General features: G+C 41.1%; 1 protein-coding gene across 2 annotated transcripts; it reads left to right on the top strand.

Annotated features, from left to right (window-relative positions):
• The first annotated feature begins 545 nt into the window (after positions 1–545).
• On the top strand, positions 546–10,997 carry TMEM33 (transmembrane protein 33). 2 transcript variants are annotated; one of them, XM_045019711.1, is made up of 8 exons: positions 546–615; positions 813–891; positions 2,790–2,884; positions 3,396–3,583; positions 5,779–5,846; positions 6,953–7,086; positions 7,599–7,682; positions 8,679–10,997. In XM_045019711.1, the coding sequence occupies exons 2-8, from the start codon at positions 835–837 to the stop codon at positions 8,806–8,808; spliced, it is 756 nt and encodes a 251-aa protein (XP_044875646.1). In that variant the 5' UTR covers positions 546–615; positions 813–834; the 3' UTR covers positions 8,809–10,997. The 2 variants fall into 2 exon arrangements, with proteins under 2 accessions (XP_044875646.1, XP_044875645.1); XM_045019710.1 differs by having other exon boundaries at positions 551–663.
• Positions 10,998–21,707: the final 10,710 nt, after the last annotated feature.

Genomic DNA, 21,707 nt, shown 5'->3' with positions numbered 1-21,707 from the left:
GGTTATCAATGTGATGTCACTGGGGAGAAGTGATCTCTGCGAGGTCACAGAGGGAAAGCGAGGCCACCAGCATGACGTCACTGACTGTTACGGGCAATTACACGTTCTGAGCCTGGGGGCGGGGGGTCATGAGGTCAGCGGGCATCACAGCCCGCTGAAGGCGCCCCCCGGCCAGCAAGGGTTGCTTAGGCCTTGGCTACACTGGCGCTTTACAGCGCTGCAAGTTTCTCGCTCAGGGGTGTGAAAAAAACACCCCCCTGAGCGCTGCAAGATACAGCGCTGTAAAGCGCCAGTGTAAACAGTGCCCCAGCGCTGGGAGCTGCAAGCTAATCCCCACGGGGAGGTGGAGTACCTGCAGCGCTGGGAGAGCTCTCCGCCTGCGCCGGCGCTGCGACCACACTCACGCTTCCAAGCGCTGCCTTTGAAGTTTCGAGAGTAGCCAAGCCCTTAGCTCACTGCGCACGGCACGTGGCCCGATGGGCGGGGCGGCTCCTCCTGCGTCAGAGCAATAGGGGGAGGCCCTCCCGGCGCTGCCTACGTTACCCAGCATGCCCCAGCGCTGACCCCGGAACTGACTCTCTGCTGCATCCGGGTCGGGCCCGCCTCGCCTGTCAGGTTGTCGCCCCCGTTCCTGCCGGGTGCTTTCGGTGTCGGGTCAGCCTGGTGGGTGCCCCCTGGCCCGGGGCGCGCCGGGGCCAGGCCCCTGGGGCTCCTTCCGCTGAGGGGCTGGGCGCGGCGCAGGGGGGCGGCGGGGGCCGTGCCCGGGGCCATGCGGCTCCGTCCCCGGCTCATGCTCTTTTCTCTCCCCGCAGAGCGTGTCCCGAGCGGCCGGCCATGGCGGATACAGCGCAGAACGGGCCCATGCAGGCTGGCGCCGGCGGCGGAGCGGTGGTAAGGAGAGGCCCCGGCGGCCCTGTCCCAGGCGGGCGGACCGTCCCTTCCGTGCCCTGCAGTGTCGAGCTGAATTCTCCCCCCAGATCTGCCCCCCCTTGGGGTATCACTGGTTTTAGTGCCCCAGGGCCCCATAGTGCCCGGCGCTGTACGGACAAAGACTCCCTCTCTGCTTTCAAGTATGCCTCTCCTTGAGCTGCTGGGCCTATTCCTTAATCTCAGCATTTCCCTTTCTTGCACATCCTTCCTCCACCACCGTTTTCGGGCAGTTCTGCTTCTGTCTCTTGCTCTCCCCAGCCATTGTGCTAGTTGTTTCCAAGCTTTCCATAACCATCATATTCCAATATACCAGAATCCCTGAGGCCTCTGCCATTCAGTGAGGCCTTGTCCCTGCTAGGAAACAACTAGGGAGGTGTTTAAAATGTGATAGCTAGCATGTTTGAAAATCCTGTGCTAGACAGGGCAAGCTGTAGTTTTGAACATGTGTTAGTTGGTGAAGGTTCAAATTCTCTCCTAGAGGTCACCTTGATTTACTAACATGTTCAAAACTATAACTTGCACTGTCCCCATTAAGGTTGTAAAAACATGCTTTATTTCCTACTGTGGACAAGCTGTTTAGTCTTGGCTTTGGGTCAACTTCTTTCTTACAGTATCCTTTTTCCACCTCATTGTGTTAATGTCCTCTTATATAGTTTAAAATTGCCATTCCCGCAACATCACTGACAGGTAAGACAGCAGATGCACACATGACCCATATGCACACCACATGTATTATTAAAACTTCGTATTGGTGAAAAAGAAAAATGAATATCTAATTTGACCATTTGTTTTAATTGTTCATTTTGTAAGCTTCAATCAGTTTTAAGAGGAAAAATAAGAAAGTTTCACTTTCTGGTTCACAAACTCTGTCACTCTTTCAGTGCATGACATTGCAGGGGAATGTCTAAATTTGAATGAACTCTTAATTAAAGTGTAATTTGAAATTGAAACAAAAAATTCTTATCACAAACCACATTGTAAATGCTTTTTTGAAATCTCTTAATTAAAATACAATGTTACACGTATATTGCAACCATTACGTACAAATAAGTGAACAGATCATAAAATAAAGACATCTGTAATTTTTAATAGTCAGTAATTATTTCACAGTTAATGGTCCCAGCTCATATCTGCATTAGCTACAATATGTCCAAAATAAAACAAGTGCATGGAGGTGGGAACTAATCTTCAAACTTCTTCAGAGGTATTCAGGCCAGATCTTTGCCCCAGGCTTTTCCAACTGGATGGCTGCCTTAAATGGAGCATTTGGGGTTTCCCCCGATGTATAGGAATCCATGAATGGCATAAAGTTGGCTTCACACTACCTGTTTACAGCATTTTTGGCACACTGAGCACATTTAGGGTGGGAAGGTGTGCGGATAGAGCGCAAAATGGCAGTGATCCAGCAATCTCTGCTCAGTCAAATGCTTCTTAGGAGACTGTTCCTGCTGGTATAATTTAGACCAGCCCCAACTGGTCCCAGAATAAAAAGGTTCTTCCCCTCATTTCTGCCTGTAGAGTCCTGGGCTGAGCACCTGGCCCTAGAGATGGGCAGTGTAGACTTCAGTCATAGCCAAGAAAGTGGAAGCTTGCATCCATACAGAGACCTGGGAGAGTCAGTTGGGCTAAGGAATTCATATGATCAGATCTTATTGCAAGACTGGCTTTATACTGAGTTACAATATAAGTAGAAAAATAAACTCGATAGGCTAGTCGATAGGCTAGGCTAGACTCGATAAATGAAGTCTCCTGATAAACTATGCATTACTGAAAATAGGAAAGAATGTTCGGCTTGGATATAACTAAATGTTTAGACACCAACTTGTGGGGGTTTTGTTTGTTTTTTCTTTTCAATATAGCAATTTCTGATGACTAACAAGTTGGACACAGCAATGTGGCTTTCCCGATTGTTCACAGTCTACTGTTCAGCTTTATTTGTTCTGCCCCTTCTAGGGTATGTATTGTACTATTTTCAGTTGTTTGAATGTTACAAAATAACTAAGTTTTATTTTATGCTTATGCAAGCTTTCAATTTCACAAAGATTACATAGGTCGTAAAGAAATGAGTGCAGATTATTTGTTTTAGCTTGTCTAGGTTTTAACTTTTACTCGCACTTCACCAGAACAGTTTGAGAATTTAAGTTGTTAGATACTTTATTAAAATTATTTTTAACTTCTTTCTTAAAAAATCTTTTTCTGTTTCCTTGGAACTGACTAGGAAGACTGCTTTTTTTTTTTCTTTCTGTATTCCTATGAAATAATGCTTTCAGTAGCTCTGTAATGTTGAGTGCTATGCACATCAGCAATGTTATGTAAATACAAAAGACATTTTTTTTTAAAAACAAATTAATACTAATCATTGTCTTGGCTGTAATAGTAGAAATAGCTTCAAGTATTGTGCAGTTATGATGCAATCCTCAAGGGAGGATGGTTTGTATGGTAACCTCTCCTCTGATAATTTACAGGTTGCATGAAGCAGCTAGCTTTTATCAACGTGCCTTGCTAGCAAATGCGCTTACCAGTGCTCTTCGACTACACCAAAGGTTACCACATTTCCAGCTAAGCAGGGCATTCCTGGCCCAGGCTTTGTTGGAGGACAGCTGCCACTACCTTTTGTATTCTCTTATCTTCGTTAATTCTTATCCTGTTACAAGTATCCTTTATCTATGTACTCTTTCACATATTATTATTACCTTAAACATTACTCCATGAGTGAGGATTGTGACACTTAATTCTCTTCCACAGCAGCCTTCATTGTGATATGAGAAATTGATTTAAAACCAAAGTGCGGCTGCTATCCATAGAACATACAGCATAGTTAAGGCTATGATTATGTCACGGGCTGCTCAGCCCACGTGCAGGGAGACCCTAAAGCTCCCACTCACTGCAGCAGTGGGGGGACCCCAGAGCCCCAGCAGCAGTGGGTGCTAAACCCGCCTCCCCATTTTGTCAGGGATATTTTTAGTGAAAGTCAGGGACAGGTCACGGGCTTCCGTGGATTTTTGTTTATTGCCTTTTACTAAAAATATCTGTGACAAAAACTTAGCCTTAAGGATAGTCAGTATAGCGAATCTCTCCCACATGGCATGTGGCCCTTACCTGGAGGGACCACTCTTACGGTGAAAGTACATTTCAGTCTCTGCTTCCAGGCAATTGGGTTTTTTTTGTTTTGTTTTTCTTGTTGTGGAGACTCAGGAACTATGGCAGTGATACAACAAACTCATTTCATGTAATCCATTGAACAGTCATTGGATGGTAAGATCTGTCACTACCACCGTGAGCTACATGTGAATTATAGCTGATTTGGTACCCCACTTCTAAACTATAGATTTGAGCTATTGAGGCTTCTCCTTAGATAAGTTTATTTTCATTGTATTAATGAGAATTTTAGCTGTTGAAATAGTAGCTTTCAGCTTGATGACAAGCAACAGGAATTTAGTAAGTGGTTATCTTCCTTCTTCAGGTTTACATATTTTATTTATTGTTTCACTGTACTAAGATGTGCCTGGCAGCAGAGACATCTGACTTTGTCATCCTGAGCTGGTGGAAGCCGTGTGTGGTGGTGGGGGACTGTGAAGTACAGTATGTTAATAGGAAGTGTGATGCCATTCTTTGTCTAAAACGGCATTGTAAACCATTCTTTAGGGATTTCATGCTTTCACTGTTGCCAGTTAATACTGTAGTAGCTCGTAGAGTCAAGTATATACTGGAGTAAACTTTTTTATGGGGGAAAAAAAAAGAATTCCTGATCATTAAGTAGTATATGTTAGGATTGTGATACTTTGACAGTACAGACTAGCTTTTGAATAACTTTCTTTAACACCTTGTTTAATCTGTGTGTGCACTGTCCATTTTCTGTTAACACTTCAGACTCGTCAGTCTGAGCCCCCTTTCCTTCACTTCAGCACCAGACACTTGGTCAGTTACACAAAGGACTTTAATTTGCAGTTCTGTGACCTTGGCTTCAGAATGAAGTTTTGAACGCACACTGTGACATGACATAATACCGGAAAGTGGGTCTGGAATATATTTTGCTCCACTTCTACATTCAAGTTCACTTCTAGAGAGTAGAGATGCCAGGCAGTAGTAATCAGTCTCAAGTACTCTTAGGAACAAGAGGGCTTTGTGGAATTTAGTTTATGCCCCTTGCACCTGTTACATTTCAGTATCTGTTGTAAAGGTTGATCATAAAAAGTTTCTTGTTATGGTGACAATGCACTAGATATCTTCTCAAATTAATTCCATTGACTTATCTCGGGAAGAAAAATGTAAACTCCATTTGCTGACTTTGGCTGATAACATTTTTCTATTACTGTAGTGCCTCAAAGTCTCAGCTGAGAGCAGAACCACATTATGCTAGACAAAGTTTACGAGCTAGATAGACAAGAAAGGGTGAAAGAAAGGAAGGATTATTATTCCCACTTTGCGGATAAAGAGCCAAGGTATGAGGCGATTAAGTGACTTGCCCAAAATCCTTGATGGAAACAAAACACATCAAGAAGTGTCTGGGTCAACAGTAATACAGCTGTGTGTGATGTCTGTCTCACGATTACAACTAGGTCTGTTAAGTCTTTTCAGAATATCACAAAAGAGGCTGCTAGCTGATTACGAACCCTTCTTCTTTATTATTTTTTCAAAAGAAAACATAGCTACAGAGAGAACTGCTATATACATACATATCTCTGAGCTCTGTACAGCTGTCACTGATTTTGAAAACTTCTTGCTAAGGATAATGCTATACTTCATGCTATAACAACTGTATCATGTAGATATGCTGGCATGATATCGTACAGAATAAATGTATTAAAATACTTTCTGGCCTATAATTTTCCTTATTGCTTGCTTCAGTGAGTATTTTCCCAGTTCTGCTGTTCTCGTTGCTTCATGCTGCCACATATACAAAGAAAGTTATTGATGTAAGTATGGTGCAATATATTGCTCAGTACTTTTTGGTGTAAAATGGCTTGTATCTAGGGGTTGTAAACACATTTCAAAGGGTTGCGATTATCCTCTCTTTCTTCATGGCTAGATGGGAGAGTGGTCTTGAAACGCTTTTGTGCCCCAATGTGGGGTCACAATATGGTAAAGTTGAGAACCAATCAATTTAATTTTTGCATAATAAATATAGTTGGATGGTCTAACCTCCTGACACACAGACACAATGTTTGTAGACAAGCCTCCTCTTAGCTTGAGGTGCTCATCTTGCTAGCCAGCTTGTGTTGATTCAATACCGGTACTTTAGAATATGTGAATTCTATTTAAGCTTTGTGCTCTCTCTTTTTCTCTCCGGTTACTATCCATGTGGAAGCAAATGACTTCCATGTTTGCCTACTATGCAGAAATACTTGAGATAACTGACTGCATTGCAACAGATTATGGTGGGTTGCATCTGGGCCCCCTTCCAGCTGCACTTAGACAAGTGCTGTTTCAGTAGATGAAACAGCAAAGTGCTTAAAATAAAGTTGGAAAGCAAAACAATATTTAAAGAAGCTGCTTCTCAGCCCCAAATCCTCACTATGTTTTATTTATATAATACACACACTCTCCTTTGGAATCTTTTCTTTTAAATTAAATTTTCCATATGCTACGGGTACATATTTCGTTCTAGTGATCAGAATAAAGCTATTGGCCATTGCTATGGCATCTGTAACTAAAGTGAAAAAGGGTAAAACTGGATTTTTACTTTTCTCAAAATCACATTTTCTCCATATGTCTTATGGATAATGCTGGAAAGTGGAAGATGCTTACTTGCCTTTCATAGAAAGTGTTAGGATTAACTGTTTGGGAAGTATGTAAATGTGGGGTATTTTTCTGCAGTGCTTCTCTTTTCTACAAAAACCCTATATTTGAAGTATCCTTTAGAGGATCCCAGAATCTTATTAGTTTTCAAGTAACTAGGTAGGGTCTCAAAAGTTGCTGAAATTAGTATGGCTGACAGTCATTTGAGTGTTTGAGTTAAAACTAGAGCAAGAACGGAACTGGACAACCTAACTGACTCTAACTTTGTTTTCCCTTTCTAAAGGCAAGAGGTTTGAATAGTCTGCCTTTCCTGAGAAGTCTTTTAGAGAAACTAAATGCTAATCAACAAAATATCCTAAAATTTATTGCTTGCAATGAAATTTTCCTGATGCCAGCTACAGTTTTTATGCTTCTTAGGTAAGAATTACAGAAACATTTTCTAATATATTTACTTCCATACTTGAACATTTCCTACCCAAAGCCTCAATCTTGCAGTTAGTTCTACATGGGTACAGGTGTGGAGCCTATGTAAAGCTCATTGCAGGTAGCTGGGATTTTAGCTTTTACACAGGCATTTGCATCCACGTCTGTGTTTGTCTTGAAAATTGGGCACATAAAGCACTTTATAAATGGTAATTTTAATATGAGAACAGTAATGCTGCGTTTCGTTCGTTTTTAAAATTTCAATTGTGGTGTAGCATGCAGTTGTTGCTTTTTATTTTATAACTTTCAGCCTTAGTGGATATGAATATGCTGGTGTTTCTAGATATCTTATTGCTTTTTGTTGTCAAACCTGGATTCTCAAACAAATATGATCATCTGACTATCCTCAACATATAAAATATATGGAGTTGCCTTATTTCTAATTGCAAAACATATTGAGTTTGTGATGACAAAACTCAGAACAATCGTTTTTCCTTTCCTTTCAGTGGCCAGGGGAGTTTGCTTCAGCCTTTCATTTACTATAGATTTCTTACATTGCGTTATTCCTCCCGTAGAAATCCATATTGCCGGTAAGCATTACATTGATTTGAGAATTAATAATGTATTAACTTATGTACAATAGTATGCTAAAATGTTACATGCTAGAAATGTAATTCATATGTAACTGGGCTTAAAAAAACAACCCTTATTGAAAATTACATTTTCCAAACAGCACCATAAATGGGAGGTTGCTCTTCTCCCTCACTAAATTGTAGTTGTACAAGTAATATATTGTGAAAAGTTTTCTCATGACGGTTTTTAGATAAGCTTTTTGTAGATAAGCTTTTTTGCAGCTCCTCAGTTCCAGGACAGGTTTTGTGGCCACAGACTAGTTAGAGAGCCAAAATGTCAAAAATACAGTATACTACAATAATCAATTATTCCATTTTACTATTGAAGTCTTTCAACAGAAATCCAGGAAAGCATTTCAATCCTTGACATCTTAAAAAAATCCTTTAAAGCAGTGCAGCATTAAATTTGATTCATTTGCTTAATTATATGTGCCCTGAAGAGATGAACTGCGATTTTACTGGTACTTATAGGATATTCTGAATTGTTTCTGTTGTGAGAGTGTTGCCATGCAGTCTTTCTTCCTGGAGGAGTGGAAGGGGTTCTAGAACATGGGCTTGTGTCTCTTCCTTTCTTGATGTCTCTGCTCTGTTGCTTGCATCTTCTACACCACCACTACCGCCTCTCTCCCCTTGCAAAAAAACTATCACTTTCTTTCATGGTGTTCCCTTTTTGTCTGAGGCTGCCTTTTAAGTTTGAAGTAGCTTGCAAAAGTGATTAAAAACCTGAAGAATTTCAGGGGCAAGAATTCTTGGGTCCACACTGAACATTTGTCTCTCATATATGTATTACACTCATTGTCCTCAGATGTTTTCTAGCTACTTTGGGGATCTAATATGAAATTCTTGAATAATTGAATTGAAGACTCTTTTGAGGTTTAATAACTGCTGATCAACACAGCTGTGATGTAAATATATTTCTGATTTATTTATTTATTTTATTTATAAATTTTTCAGGACTCTTTTCACAGAGCTGAGGATCGTTGTTGAACACCTAATAATGAAGCCTTCATGCCCTCTTTTTGTAAGAAGACTGTGCCTCAATAGCATTTCCTTTATAAGCAGACTGGCACCAACAGTTGCATAATTAACTTTCAGAAATATGTGTATGTATATATTGTGAACATTATGAGCTGCTGGCATTTCTGCTAATGGTTATAAATTCCAGTTTTTACACTGATCTCACTCGTTTGTATAAAATTGTCTATAGATTTCCCTCTGAGATATTCAGTGCATTGTCTCACAAATAAGTCCTAAGTTTCCAAGAAAATATTACTATGCTGTATTGCTAATTGGTGAAAGTATCTGTTTCCCTCTTAGCCAAAATTATTTTAAGGAAAAAATACTCAGTCATACAGAATGTTAAACAAACAAAAAAACAAATGGTTAACAGAGAATTGTACCTGTTTTCCCCCCCATAAATAGATCTACTGAAAGCAGATATATATTTAAGAATTTTAGTCAATCCTAGCTGTATGCATAGCTACTATAAGATGTTACCACAGCATAACTTGTAGTCTGTTACAGACCGCAATTGGCATACAGACATATGCAGTACATTTTGGACAGTATTCTTTTCCACACTCCAAATATACCCAGTACACTTAATTTGTTTAAATTCACGTAGTCAGTTCGTGAATGCAAACATGGCCCATTTAGGACGTAATCAAATGGATTAAAAATCTCATGAACTGTGGTGGTTGATGTGACAGTTTTCTGGGGGCGAGTCTGTTTTTTAATGTCATTTAAAAGTGAACACACCAATAAATCACCTTATGCCCTCATACTTTCACATCCTGCATTTGGGAGAATTCTTAAAAATCTGACCATATCAAACTCTCTGAACAGTGAGCTTGTGTTTCTATATGATGAATGTCTTTGTCACTATAGTGAAGTCACTGACCAGTAGGCTTCTGTATAAAATGAAGCTGCAGTGTTTACACAATGACTTGAGGTGGGTAGGAGTTTAATGTAATAGTGCAAAAAATTATTGCAAATACAAGTGCTTTTGTGCCTAAATAAGACTGCAGCAATTTAGGCATCGCTACTTTTTAGGAAATATAAGTTAATCTGTAGCTAGTCCTATAGGAATTCTTTCCCCAGTTTCTAAGAACCTCACTGAGATGGAGAACTTACATAAAAGATTGCACCTGGTCAGAAATCTATTGAAACAAATTACCGTAGAGAAAATTTGGCATAAGTCAATCTGTTCCTATAACACTACTAAATATCTTGACTTCAGAAATGCATGTGAAATTGAGTGCTGATTACACATTCACCCAGCATACCTCATTATTGTAAAGGTATTCTTTTTTTCCAGGAATTACATTTGTCTGAATTTAGCCTGTTTCCTTAAAATTTGGGTAAGATGTTTGGGCGAGTAGGCACAGTATACAATTGATACTTTAGTTGCATAGAAGTTAAATTTTATTCGTTGAGCTTCTTTATAATTACTACTGCATGATCAGATCAGACCTTATACTAAATATTTGGGAAACTCTTGCTCCTTAAGTCAAAATATTTCCTTGTAATTATCTCATTTCCTTACGTATGTTGCAGATGTAATTTAGACTTTTCAGTCATTAGTTTCTGTCAGGAGCCATGCATTGTACATTTTTGCTCAACCTCCAGGTACTGACAAAAATGATGTTGTGAATAATTTTACTTGATTGCTCTGACCTTGGCTTTTTTAGCGTAATTAGCTATTTATGGAACTATTACACACTGTGCAGAAGCAACTGCATGCTATACTCTGGTACAGCTGCTCAGACCTGCAACCAGCCTCAATATATATATGTCCTGTGATCTGAGTGTTTTTATAAAAACTAAAATTTCTACAGCAATAAAATGAATGTTAAAAAATAGTTTGCTAATAGATGGCTTTTCTAGTTTATTTCCTCTGTGTAAAGTAACTGCAATATTCTGAGATGAGTCCTGAAGTTGAGCAGAGAGTGCAATTTTTGTGCGTGTGTGTTTTTCTCTACCTAGTCCCATTACCACACTTGAATCTAACCTAAATGCTACACAGATCAGAGCCCTGACACATCCTTATATCCACCTTTATTTTGGATCCACCTTTTTACTTATCCTAAGAAAGCAAGATTTTAAAGGTTAGCACTGGTGTTCACAACCCTGGAGGGCAGCTTTCAAGAAAAATGTTAGTTTTTCTTTTAAATTTAAATTGTGGTGCTTAAGGACCCAAAAACTTGTAACCAGAAGAACAGAAATGTAAATTTGCTCTTGAGCCTACCTGTCTTTGTATGGCAGCATGCTGTGTCTAGGACATTGTTGGAAAGTTAACGTGTTTATCATTCTTAAATGCCATGCACAGATGTGAGGCATGATTTGTCTCATTTAGACCACCAACTTAAGAGGAACAACTCCTGATGTATACTTGAGTAAGAGCAAGGTGAATAAAGTCCTTTGCAGTGGTGGTGTAGCTACATTGGTCCCAGAACACAAGAGATGCGTAAGAACGGCCGTACTGGGTCAGACCAAAGGTCCATCTAGCCCAGTATCTGTCTACCGACAGTGGCCAATGCCAGGTGCCCCAGAGGGAGTGAACCTAACAGGCAATGATCAAGTGATCTCTCTCCTGCCATTCATCTCCATCCTCTGATGAACAGAGGCTAGGGACACCATTCTTTACCCATCCTGGCTAATAGCCATTTATGGACTTCACCACTATGAATTTATCTAGTTCTCTTTTAAACACTGTTATAGTCCTAGCCTTCACAACCTCCTCAGGTAAGGAGTGACACAAGTTGACTGCACTGCGTGAAGAAGAACTTCAAGGTAGATGAGTTAATAGTCCCATAAAAGATATCTTCTTTTGGTGGAATCATAGAATATCAGGGTTGGAAGGGACCTTAGGTCATCTAGTCCAACCTCCTGCTCAAAGGAGGACCAATCCCCAGTTTTGCCCCAGATCCCTAAATGGCCCCTTTAAGGATTGAATTTACAGCCCTGGGTTTAGCAGGCTAATGCTCAAACCACTGAGCTCTCTCTCCCCCACAGCTGTAAACTTTCAGATCCGTGGCATTTAATTTGCATAAATTCATTGAAACCTTCATCTCACACTTTTCTGTTGTCAGATTCTGAACCAGCTAGGGGACTATATGCTAGTGATATTATGCCTGATTCACCACTTCATTTTTACATGGGTGTGACTCACTTGATTTACACCAGCATAACTCCATTGAAAACTGGAGTAAAACAGAGGACAATTAGGCCTGTTTATTACAGCACCTGTACCATACTCTGAACATGTGGGAGAGTAGCTGGGTGAATAAGTGAGTAAGTCTGTTATGAATAGAGAACTTAAAGCAGATGAAATGGCTAGAAAGAGCAGAACTAGCAGACCTGAGGAAGGTAAGATTCTTTCTTTCTTTTAACTGAGTTGGTTTGGTTTTACTTAACCAAAGAAACCCCAACAATTTATGAGTAAACTATTAGAAATTGATTATGAAACTTTCCATACCTAGGATTTAGTTTGACTAATACCCCAGGTTTTGTAGAAGGTTTCCTTATTACTCTGTCACAGTATTACCCAGATTTAGCATATAGCACAGAGATATGGCTGGACAAAACTGCAGATATAGTTCTGCGCTTAGCTTGAACAACCTAGCTAGTCAATGCTTCGCAATACAGGACAGCCAAGTAGTGGGAATAGTTTTGACCCCTCATTTTGCTTGCAAACTACAAGCCAACACTTTCCAGCAAGCGTTCTTGATCCTTTGTCAATCCTCGTAATACCTATTATCTGATAAACTCAGTGTTTTCCCATCATCACAAAAACAAGGTTGGAAATTTTTGTTGAAAGTATTAAAAAAAACAAAAACCAACCAAACAAAAACAAACCCAGCTTCTTCCTTGTTCCTTCACTACTGTAAGTTATGCACATCATGTGCCAGGGCTATCATAGTTTGCCTGCTGAACCCATGAGTATAGGTTTCACATCACTGAGTAGGTGAGCTTATCACGCATGACTGTGACATCAGAAGGAAGTTTTGCAACTAGCGTGTGAAACTCAGGTTCCAATCATGACCACCCAAAACAAATTTCACATCTAATTCTAATGAAAGGTTTTTAGGCTGACCAAATAGGTTGTGCTAACTTAAGTAACTCTTCTGAAACCAGATGGAGTTTTATATGATTTAGCTTTTCACAATAAATTCATATGGCTGCACAGAGAGGAGAGAATGGGTTGAGGAACATCAGATTACCTTTCTTTCAGTCTTTAGATAAACAAACTAAAGCTACATGACCAATTTGGAGAAGTCTCTGATGTACAGTTGGGAAATGAGCAATGTCAGATTTTTTAAAAAACAAAATAATAGGTGCCTTATACACACGTTTTCCTCCTCATCTCTATTCAGATTTCTTCTTCTTATATTCCTCTTTGTACTTTCAGTATATATATTGTCACTTCATTAGAAATGAAAAAATACCCTGCTGTGTATAAAGGGGAGCACTATAAATTAGAATATTCTTAAAGAACAGAATTTAAAATATCTTATTTTCAGTCACCATGTATTTTTCAATTTCTGTCCTATAGCCATACTTCATATTGTTTTTGAGATGCTAAAGGTATTTTGTGATAACATGCATATTTATATATAATTGCTTATTAGATATTTACATTGTCCCCATTACTGTAGTATCTGAATGTCTCACAATCTTTAATGCACAACACCCAGTGAAGTAGGGAAGTACTATTCCCCTCTTACAGATGGGCACCTGAGGAAGTAAGAGATTAAGTGACTTGCTCAAGGTCCCATAGGAAGTCTGTGATGGAACAGGGAATTGAAGCCTGGTCTTGTGGCCCAATAAGTGGATCATCCTTCCACTCAGTAACAGAAATGATAGTTCTGGTCCAGTTCCAAAAATAAATTAAGGCTCGGATCCACAAAGTGGATTGCCCCCAGCCCCTATGTTGGGGAGTGCTGGGCAGGTGGCATGGTCTCAGTGCCCCCAGGGCCGGGCAGACGGACAGGCAGCATGGCACGGCCCCAGCCCTGGGTCTTGTGCTCACCAGCCCCAACCTGTCTGCCCCTGCCAGCCTCTTGGTCACACTGGGAAGGGAGGGAACTGGAAGCAGGCAGGAGGGGACCTGGGGATGGAGTGTGGGCGAGGCCATGTCAGGCTGTTTTGGGGAGGCACACCCTTCCCCTGCCTATGGTACCCACCGCCCATGTGAGAGGTGCTGGACCTCTGTTAAAATCCTGCTCCCTCTCAGGTAGAGAGGGGAATTGAACCTGTATGTCCCACATCCCAAGTGAGTGCTCTAAGCACTGGACTAAAAGTTAGATGATAGGCACCCCTACACCATCCATATTTTGAATGGGACCCAATCTGGTAGGCAGCCTTTGAGCATGCCTACTGTCTGGATTGTGCTCTGCTTGTGAATTAGACATTCATCTGCATGCCTACAGTATTTCCCCTTGGTTTGTGGATTGCTCTGAGGTATAGGCGGGAGATAGGCATCCAAATGCCCAGAGTGAGGGAGCAGTGTGTGTGCTCAAAAGCAGAAATATAGGTGCCTAGGGAACTTTTACCCTAAAAATGCATGTGCCAAGTGAGTAGAGCACCTACAGTCTTTGGCAGGAGTTTTGTGGATCACAGTGGAGCCTAAAAATGAGATTTAGGTGCCTAAACCTGAGATTTAGGGCTTGTCTGTGCACTTCTCCAGTTTGGACTACAGGGGTGTGATTGGCAGCACTCACGGGCATGCTGTGCTGAAACCACCTTTCCACCCCGTGTGGACACTGCTGGTGTGAACTAAAAGGCGCCTGGTTCACGTTATCTTAATCCTATTAGAAAGTAGCACAAAGGAAGCAGGAACTCCAATTCCTCAGCAGTCAGTGAGCAAGTGTAGCCAGCTCCTATGACTACACCTGTGCCCACAGAGCTGATGTAGAAAGTAAAGGAGAAGTGGCCATAGCATTGAGTGACTTTGAGACCATCTGCAAACTGGTGGAATTTAAAGCAGCTTGTTCTAAATTCCCTGGGGCTATGGCTGGCACAGAGCTGGCTGGAAAAATGGAATCATAACTGCCTCCCTGACATCTCTTCCCCCTTTGCTATTTCCAGTAGAATCAAAGTGCATCAGATAATCTGATTCCATGAATGCTGGTATGTGAGAGTATAAGGCCTGGTCTACACTAAGAATGGGGGTCGAACTAGGGTACGCAAATTCAGCTACGTGAATAGCGTAGCTGAATTCGAACTACCCTAGTTCGAACTACGTACCCGTCCAGACGCCGCGGAACCGAACTCCGCGGCTCCAAGGTCGACTCTGCTAACTCCAGCTGCCGAGGTGGAGTACCGGAGTTCGAACTAGCGCTTCCGGAGTTCGAACTATCGCGTCTAGATCAGACGCGATAGTTCGAACTCCGGAAAGTCGAACTCACCGCGTCGACCCGCGCGGTAAGTGTAGACTAGCCCTGAGACATCATCAGACCATGCTGTTTTACTGTAATCACCTATACTGGCTCATTTTGAACAAAGGGGTGTACAATATTTGTGGAGAGAGTACAACCATAGTGGAAATATTATATTGCAATAGTATCCTAACTGCTAGACACTTCCCAAAAACACAGGAAGAGACAGCCCCTACCCCGAAAAGCTTACAATCTAAAAAGTTTTCTTTTTAAGAACAGGACTTTGAACAATCATTTGCTATTTCATAACTACATTATCAATGTAATGAAATAAATCTTCAAAAGCTTCTTTTATAGCGCATGCCAGCATTCCTTAGTAACTTTTCTGCAAAAGCCGGATCCATTTTTAATTGCAAATATTGTACAGGTAAGAGAGTTTTATTGCTCCCACCATCTATGCTATCCACTCTCTATACATTTCTGAAATAAATTGAAAAATTCATTGTTTTCCTGTATTCAAGGACTGAGGCACACAAATGCTAATGTAGGACTCAGAGGGGAAATAACATTCTCCTGCATATTTGAGAAAATCTGAAGCCCTTTCAAGAAAATCTAATAAACATAATAATCACAGCCTGCTGACACTAAGGAGAAAAGACCTCATTCGCTCTTTCTTTTATGCAGTGATTTAGTGGTCCCTACTGATTTCCAAATTGGATCATCGTACTAAATTATCCATGCCAGTACCTGTGAAAGTAAGCACTGGGATCCATATTTGTTTTGTGTTCTGCTTAAATCAGCAAGAATGATAAATTTGATGGTATGAAATTGGAAATATCAAGGGCTTTCTACAATGAATGAGCAAAATGTCTCCCCTTGTAATTTATTGTGACCCTTTTTCACTGTATGTGCTTTGTATGTCTAGTATTTATTTCAACACAAATTAAATTGCGCTCTCCTTCTATATTGTCACATCTGTGGTATTATTTGATGTCAAAATCAAATAGTGTAATATTTTTTTCCTAGATTCAAAGCAATCTTACAATGTTTTGTTGCAAAGGAACACTTGGTACTAGAACTCAGCTTTCTTTTGAGTGCAGTTGAGTTACTAGTTGGAAACTTTACATATAAACTGTCCTCTTGTTTACAAAACAGTGCAAGATACTGGGAACTGATGTAATTTATTGTTTTATTTAATGGTGGAAACGAAGAACTAAGTTCAAAATCTCAAATGTCAATAAAGACTTAAGGCTGGATCATCAGCTTGGTGCTATGCTGATTTATCTCAGTTAAAGATTTAGGCCCCAATCCTGCACACACTTATGCACATGCTTAACCTTACTACTGTGAGTAGTCCTATTGATTTCAAGTTAAGCATGTGTATAAGTGTTTGCAGGATCAAGGTTCTGTTCTGTAAGTCTATAAAGAGGTTGCTTGTTGGTGATTATTACACAGTAATGAAATAAGGCCAAATATTGATAACTGTTTCCATGTGTTTAAATCTGGGGTAACACTGCTGAAATTAGTAAAGTTGCTTTGAATTTACACCAATGTAACTGAGATCAAAATCTGCCCCATAACAAATATATCAACCAAATCTGATGTTAAATAATGTGACTACAGACCAGATCCTGCTTATTTTATTCAAATGAATAGGTCTAGGCTCTGCATTGGGACAAGAGCCTTAGCAGATTTACCGTGGGCTGTCAAATGATTTTTGGCTGCTACTCAATCTCTGCCTCCAGTCAAGTTGATTCTTTCCTATCATAACTGACATATGATCACATTGCTAGTGTGCAGTATGGCTCAAAGGGATAGCAAGATAATTCTTTGGGATAAAACCCAAACACAACTCACTTCATGTTTACATACAACCTGAGAGCGAGTGAGATAATTAGTTATCTTATTAGGTTGTGAGGGGTTTGGAGCCAGCATTATTAAAGAAAACTTCAGCAAAGGACTATTTTGAAATAAACGGGTTAACTAGGCCCAGCCACTGGACAAGGTTGTGTTCATTCTGGTGAATTTCAGCACATTCATTCTGTATGCTACACATTCTACATAAAAGTGTATAGGCAAAGCTCTCACCAACAGATCGTGAGATCACTCCACTGAGTAAATAAGTTAAAAATCATAAATGATAATAAAGACATAGGACCAGATCATTAATTGGTATAGCTGCATTGACTTCTGGCCATCAGGAAGTTTAGACTTGAAATTAGACGAAGGTTTCTAACCATCTGAGGAGTGAAGTTCTGGAACAGCCTTCCAAGGGGAGTAGTGGGGCAAAAGACATATCTGGCTTCAAGACTAAGCTTGATAAGTTTATGGAGGGGATGGTATGATGGGATAGCCTAATTTTGGCAATTAATTGATCTTTGACTACTAGCGGTAAATATGCCCAATGTCTTGTGATGAGATGTTAGATGGGGTGGGATCTGAGTTACTACAGAGAATTCTTTCCTGGGTGTCTGGCTGGTGAATCTTGCCCACATGCTCAGGGTTTAACTGATCGCCATATTTGGGGTTGGGAAGAAATTTTCCTCTAGGGCAGATTGGCAGAGGCTCTGGGTTTTTTTTGCCTTCCTCTGCAGCGTGGGGCACGGGTCACTTGCTGGAGGATTCTCTGCATCTTGAAGTCTCTAAACCATGATTTGAGGACTTCAGTGGCTCAGACATAGGTTTGATACAGAAGTGGGTGGGTGAGATTCTGTGGCCTGTGTTGTGCAGGAGGTCAGACTAGATGATCATATTGGTCTCTTCTGACCTTGAAGTCTATGATTCTATGACTTCAGTTGCTCCAATTGCATTGCAATTAAAGCAATCTAGCAGTTTGCAAAAAGGAGAAGAGAACGTTGAAAGAAGGAATAGGACACGAAGGAAGGAAGGAGGAGGAAGAGCAAGAAGGAAAAGGCAGAAAAAGAAGCAGCAACTTAAAAAAAAGGCTATATAATGTTAATAATAAGAGCTAAGGAGCTCCTTGGGCTCTCTGGTGATTACACAACCCACGCAAACTCCGCTCTTGTTTATGACATTACCTGAATCCTCTGGATAGTCTTAAAGTCTTCTAGCTGAAAATTACTTTTGGAATCATATTTTTGGTGACTTTCACTTTGTACAAAACTGAGAGAGACTGATCTTGATCTGTTTAAAATGAAAACAGATTGCTGCCGTAGGGGGTTACTTGGCCCAGCCTACCATGGTGGAGGAGGCTGCAGTGTGTGAGTACAGAGTTCTAGCTCATCCACCATTGCTGCTGCTTAGCTGAGCCACTTGACTGGCTTTTGAAGTTTTTACCTTCCCTGTTTCGATCTGTTACTTTTATATGTTAGCAATTTAGGGAAAATACCAAATTTGGTATTTTGCATGGGTCTCTCTCTACATCTGTCTGCATGTGTGTTTTTTGCTGGTATTACATTTTATACTACCTATAACCCATCAGTTTAGCAGCCTGTCTTGGGTTTGTATTTAATTTTTTTTCTGTCTTGAAAAATCTTTTTACTTTATTCTCTTATTATCTTAATAAATGGCACACTCCTCATTCTTGTAATTCTCATAATGCCTCCAAAGCAGAGAGAGAGGATGAAATCTATTGTGGCATCTAGGACTTTGATAGGTAGAATAAAGAAAACATCCATTGTACTACTCTCCCAGCCATGATCCCCTCTTGCTGTTATGGTCAAAGAGGCAGTTCAATTAAGGTCTAATTTGACACACACTGAAATCAAGGAAAGTCTTTCCACTGACTCCAGTGTATTTGGATCAGATTCAGGCCCTGAGTGGACAAGATTTCTGTAACTACAGATCTTTGGCCCAGAGCTACAAAGCTGTTTAAACCCCAGACATCCCAGGTGAATGCTCTGACCGCTGGATTAAAAGTTATAAGATGGACACCATCAAGTCCTTTTGTGGCCATTTTGTGTGGAGTGAGGGAGGCACCTACCTTATTCTTGCAAGAAACTACCTAGGTGCGTAAGCTGCCTGACTCCAGGACATGGGTTTCCCATTAACGGATCACTATGCAGAGAAAGGTGCCTCCCTACAGCCCAGACTTTGGCACTTGTTTCCATAAGGGGGCGGGGCTTAGCATACACCACTGATGTCAACATCTCCCATTGGCTAGTCCCACCTAGCATGTTGGCTTTTATTGATTGCATTTTAAGGCACCTATCTCTCCACATTAATTGTATAGGGATCTTAAATTCCTAATTCAGGTTTTGTGAATAATAGAGTTGTTCCTGTGATTTTGTAGGCATCCAAAAGTTAGGCCCTGCGACACTCTGCATTGCAATACCTAAATTCCTTTGTGGATCTGGTCCTTGGTTTTCTGTTTTAACATGGAGCCAAGCCCTGCTATCCTTGGCAGTCCTTTCCAAAGCAAAATTTGCAATGTAATAGAAACTTCTGTATTCCTTAATATGCAACCCAGATTTTTAACATTTTACACAAAACGTAGTTTGAAGTAGTGACCTAGAACATTGTAATGCTTTAGTAGCATCAAAGAACTGTAACCTCTGATGGTAGTATAATGGATCCAACTTTCACTTTCTCAGCTCATATTAGAGAAGACATTTGCAATGATCTTTTGCAATAATCAGTTTGCTCTCTGGTCAAGGTATGACTTGAACACAAAATTTTTGGTATCTAAAACTGTCTTCATATCCCAAGATACAAGTTTAAAATAACTATTCAAGAACTATTATTTATGTTGAGCATCATGGTTGAAATCCTGGCCCTATTAAATTAAATGAGAATTTTGCCACTGACTTCGGTGGGATCAAGATTTCACCCTAGGACTATAGCTATATCTATGCAGAGCTCACACTGGAGTTGCAGCAGCAGAGCATCAATATGAGAATTCCTCTCAGCATGGAGAAGTGTGCAGCCATCACCATGTGGAAGCTCGTAAGTAGCTAGCCAGTTTGGTGTTGGTAAATAAAAGCTCTTGTCATGGAGAGATGAGTTACTATTGAGAAGGTACTGTTGTCTCGGGTCATAAAGCTTGGCAACGCGCAGGAGGTTACTGACAGCTTTGAACACCTGGCGTTTCCATGGTGTATAGGGGCCACTGATGAGATCCTATTATCTACTCCACCACCACACCTCAGAGTTCATCAGCAGAAAGGAATATTTCTCCATGACCATGCAAAACCTGGTTGAACTCCATTCTTGCAATAGCCACCAACTTGTCTGTGATGCTCCATCTTTTTTTGTTTCCTTCCTGTGCCAAAATTATGAGTTCAAATACAGAAGTAGCAGAGACAGTAGGAAAATGAGAGTGGACTGTCCAGAGGTAACTTTTGCATTGCAGGAGGAAATGGCACATCAGAAAAAAATGTTTTAAAAACTGACTCCATCTCTTTTGGAATTTGAGTGAGACCCTTCAGAGATTACAAATGTTTGAATAATTACTAGCCAGTCACATTCTTGCAGATATCTTCACACATATGAGAATGCTTTCCCACCATACAGGGAACTTTTTCTTGTCAATCTTGTTTTCTCCTTTTAAATTTTTATTACTGGACCCCCTGCCAACATAGTAATAAGTCAGCTGAACATGAATGCACCAGTTTACACTCTAAATTATAGTGGAGAAAACCTATTCCACCTTTACTGCTTTGCAGTTTACTCTAGTTTACAGCTAATTTAACGTTTAACTCCATTGCAGTACATCTGGTACTTAATGATACAGCATCTGTTGCAGTACTAGGGTGTCTGTTACAGCTGTCCCCCTGCTGCATTCCTTTTTTCCCCTCTCCTTTCTGTTTGTCCTGTGTGGCCGCCCCTCCCGGCCATGGTACTGACCAAAGTCACAGCCTGGCCCTGCTCATGGGAATGGCTTGTGCAGACTGACTGGAGCCATTGCTCTGCTCAGGGAGGGGGCTTTTTGCTCCTTTGTTTAGCTTCTTTGTTCGGACCTGGCTCGGTGTAGGGGGCTCTGCCCAGGAATGCAAGACCTGAAGTGGCCAAAATAGCTGAGCATATGAGTCATACGTGTGGCTCAGAACATGCCCAGGCATGCCTATGCCTACCTGCAGTTTTTCCCTGCCTCCTCTCCTTCCCTGTAACAAGGGGAACCAATCAGAGTTACTGGCGGGAAACTGCCTGAGTTCGCCTTTAAAACCAGACATTTTCTGATCAGACCTCGGAGAAGGTCCTTGCTTTGCCACTTGGTCTGATCAGCTAGGAGTCTTTGGGGGGCCCTCTCCCCGCTCTCGTTTGTTTTTGAGCATACCCCCATTTTTAAACTCCCCTCCCATGAACAACGAATTTGTGCCTGGAGATCTCCTGATTATTGTAAGTGAATCGAGTCCTCTCTGCGTCCTTTGATGCTGCTGCTGTTCCTGTCTCTGTGCTTGCTGCTGTCCTGGGGATTGGTAAGAACTCCCTCTTGCAAACTCCCCCTGTCCTAGCTGCTGGCCTTGTTTCCCCAGCAGACAGACCCAAGCTAACTCCTTGGTCTGTATCTGTAATCTGTTTCTTGCTCCGCAGCGCTTTTGCTGCTAAAAATAAGCCTGTGCCGCTGCTAAGCTGTCCTCCCTGGACTCTATCCTGGGCAGCCTACTTGCAGTCGTCCCACTGCTGCAGCCACCACCTTAAACCC

The sequence above is a fragment of the Mauremys mutica genome, chromosome 5 (assembly GCF_020497125.1).
Source record: "Mauremys mutica isolate MM-2020 ecotype Southern chromosome 5, ASM2049712v1, whole genome shotgun sequence".
Classification (NCBI taxonomy): Eukaryota; Metazoa; Chordata; order Testudines; family Geoemydidae; genus Mauremys; species Mauremys mutica.
The sequence above is the reverse complement of the archived record's forward strand: the minus strand, read 5'-3'. Positions and strand labels throughout refer to the sequence as shown.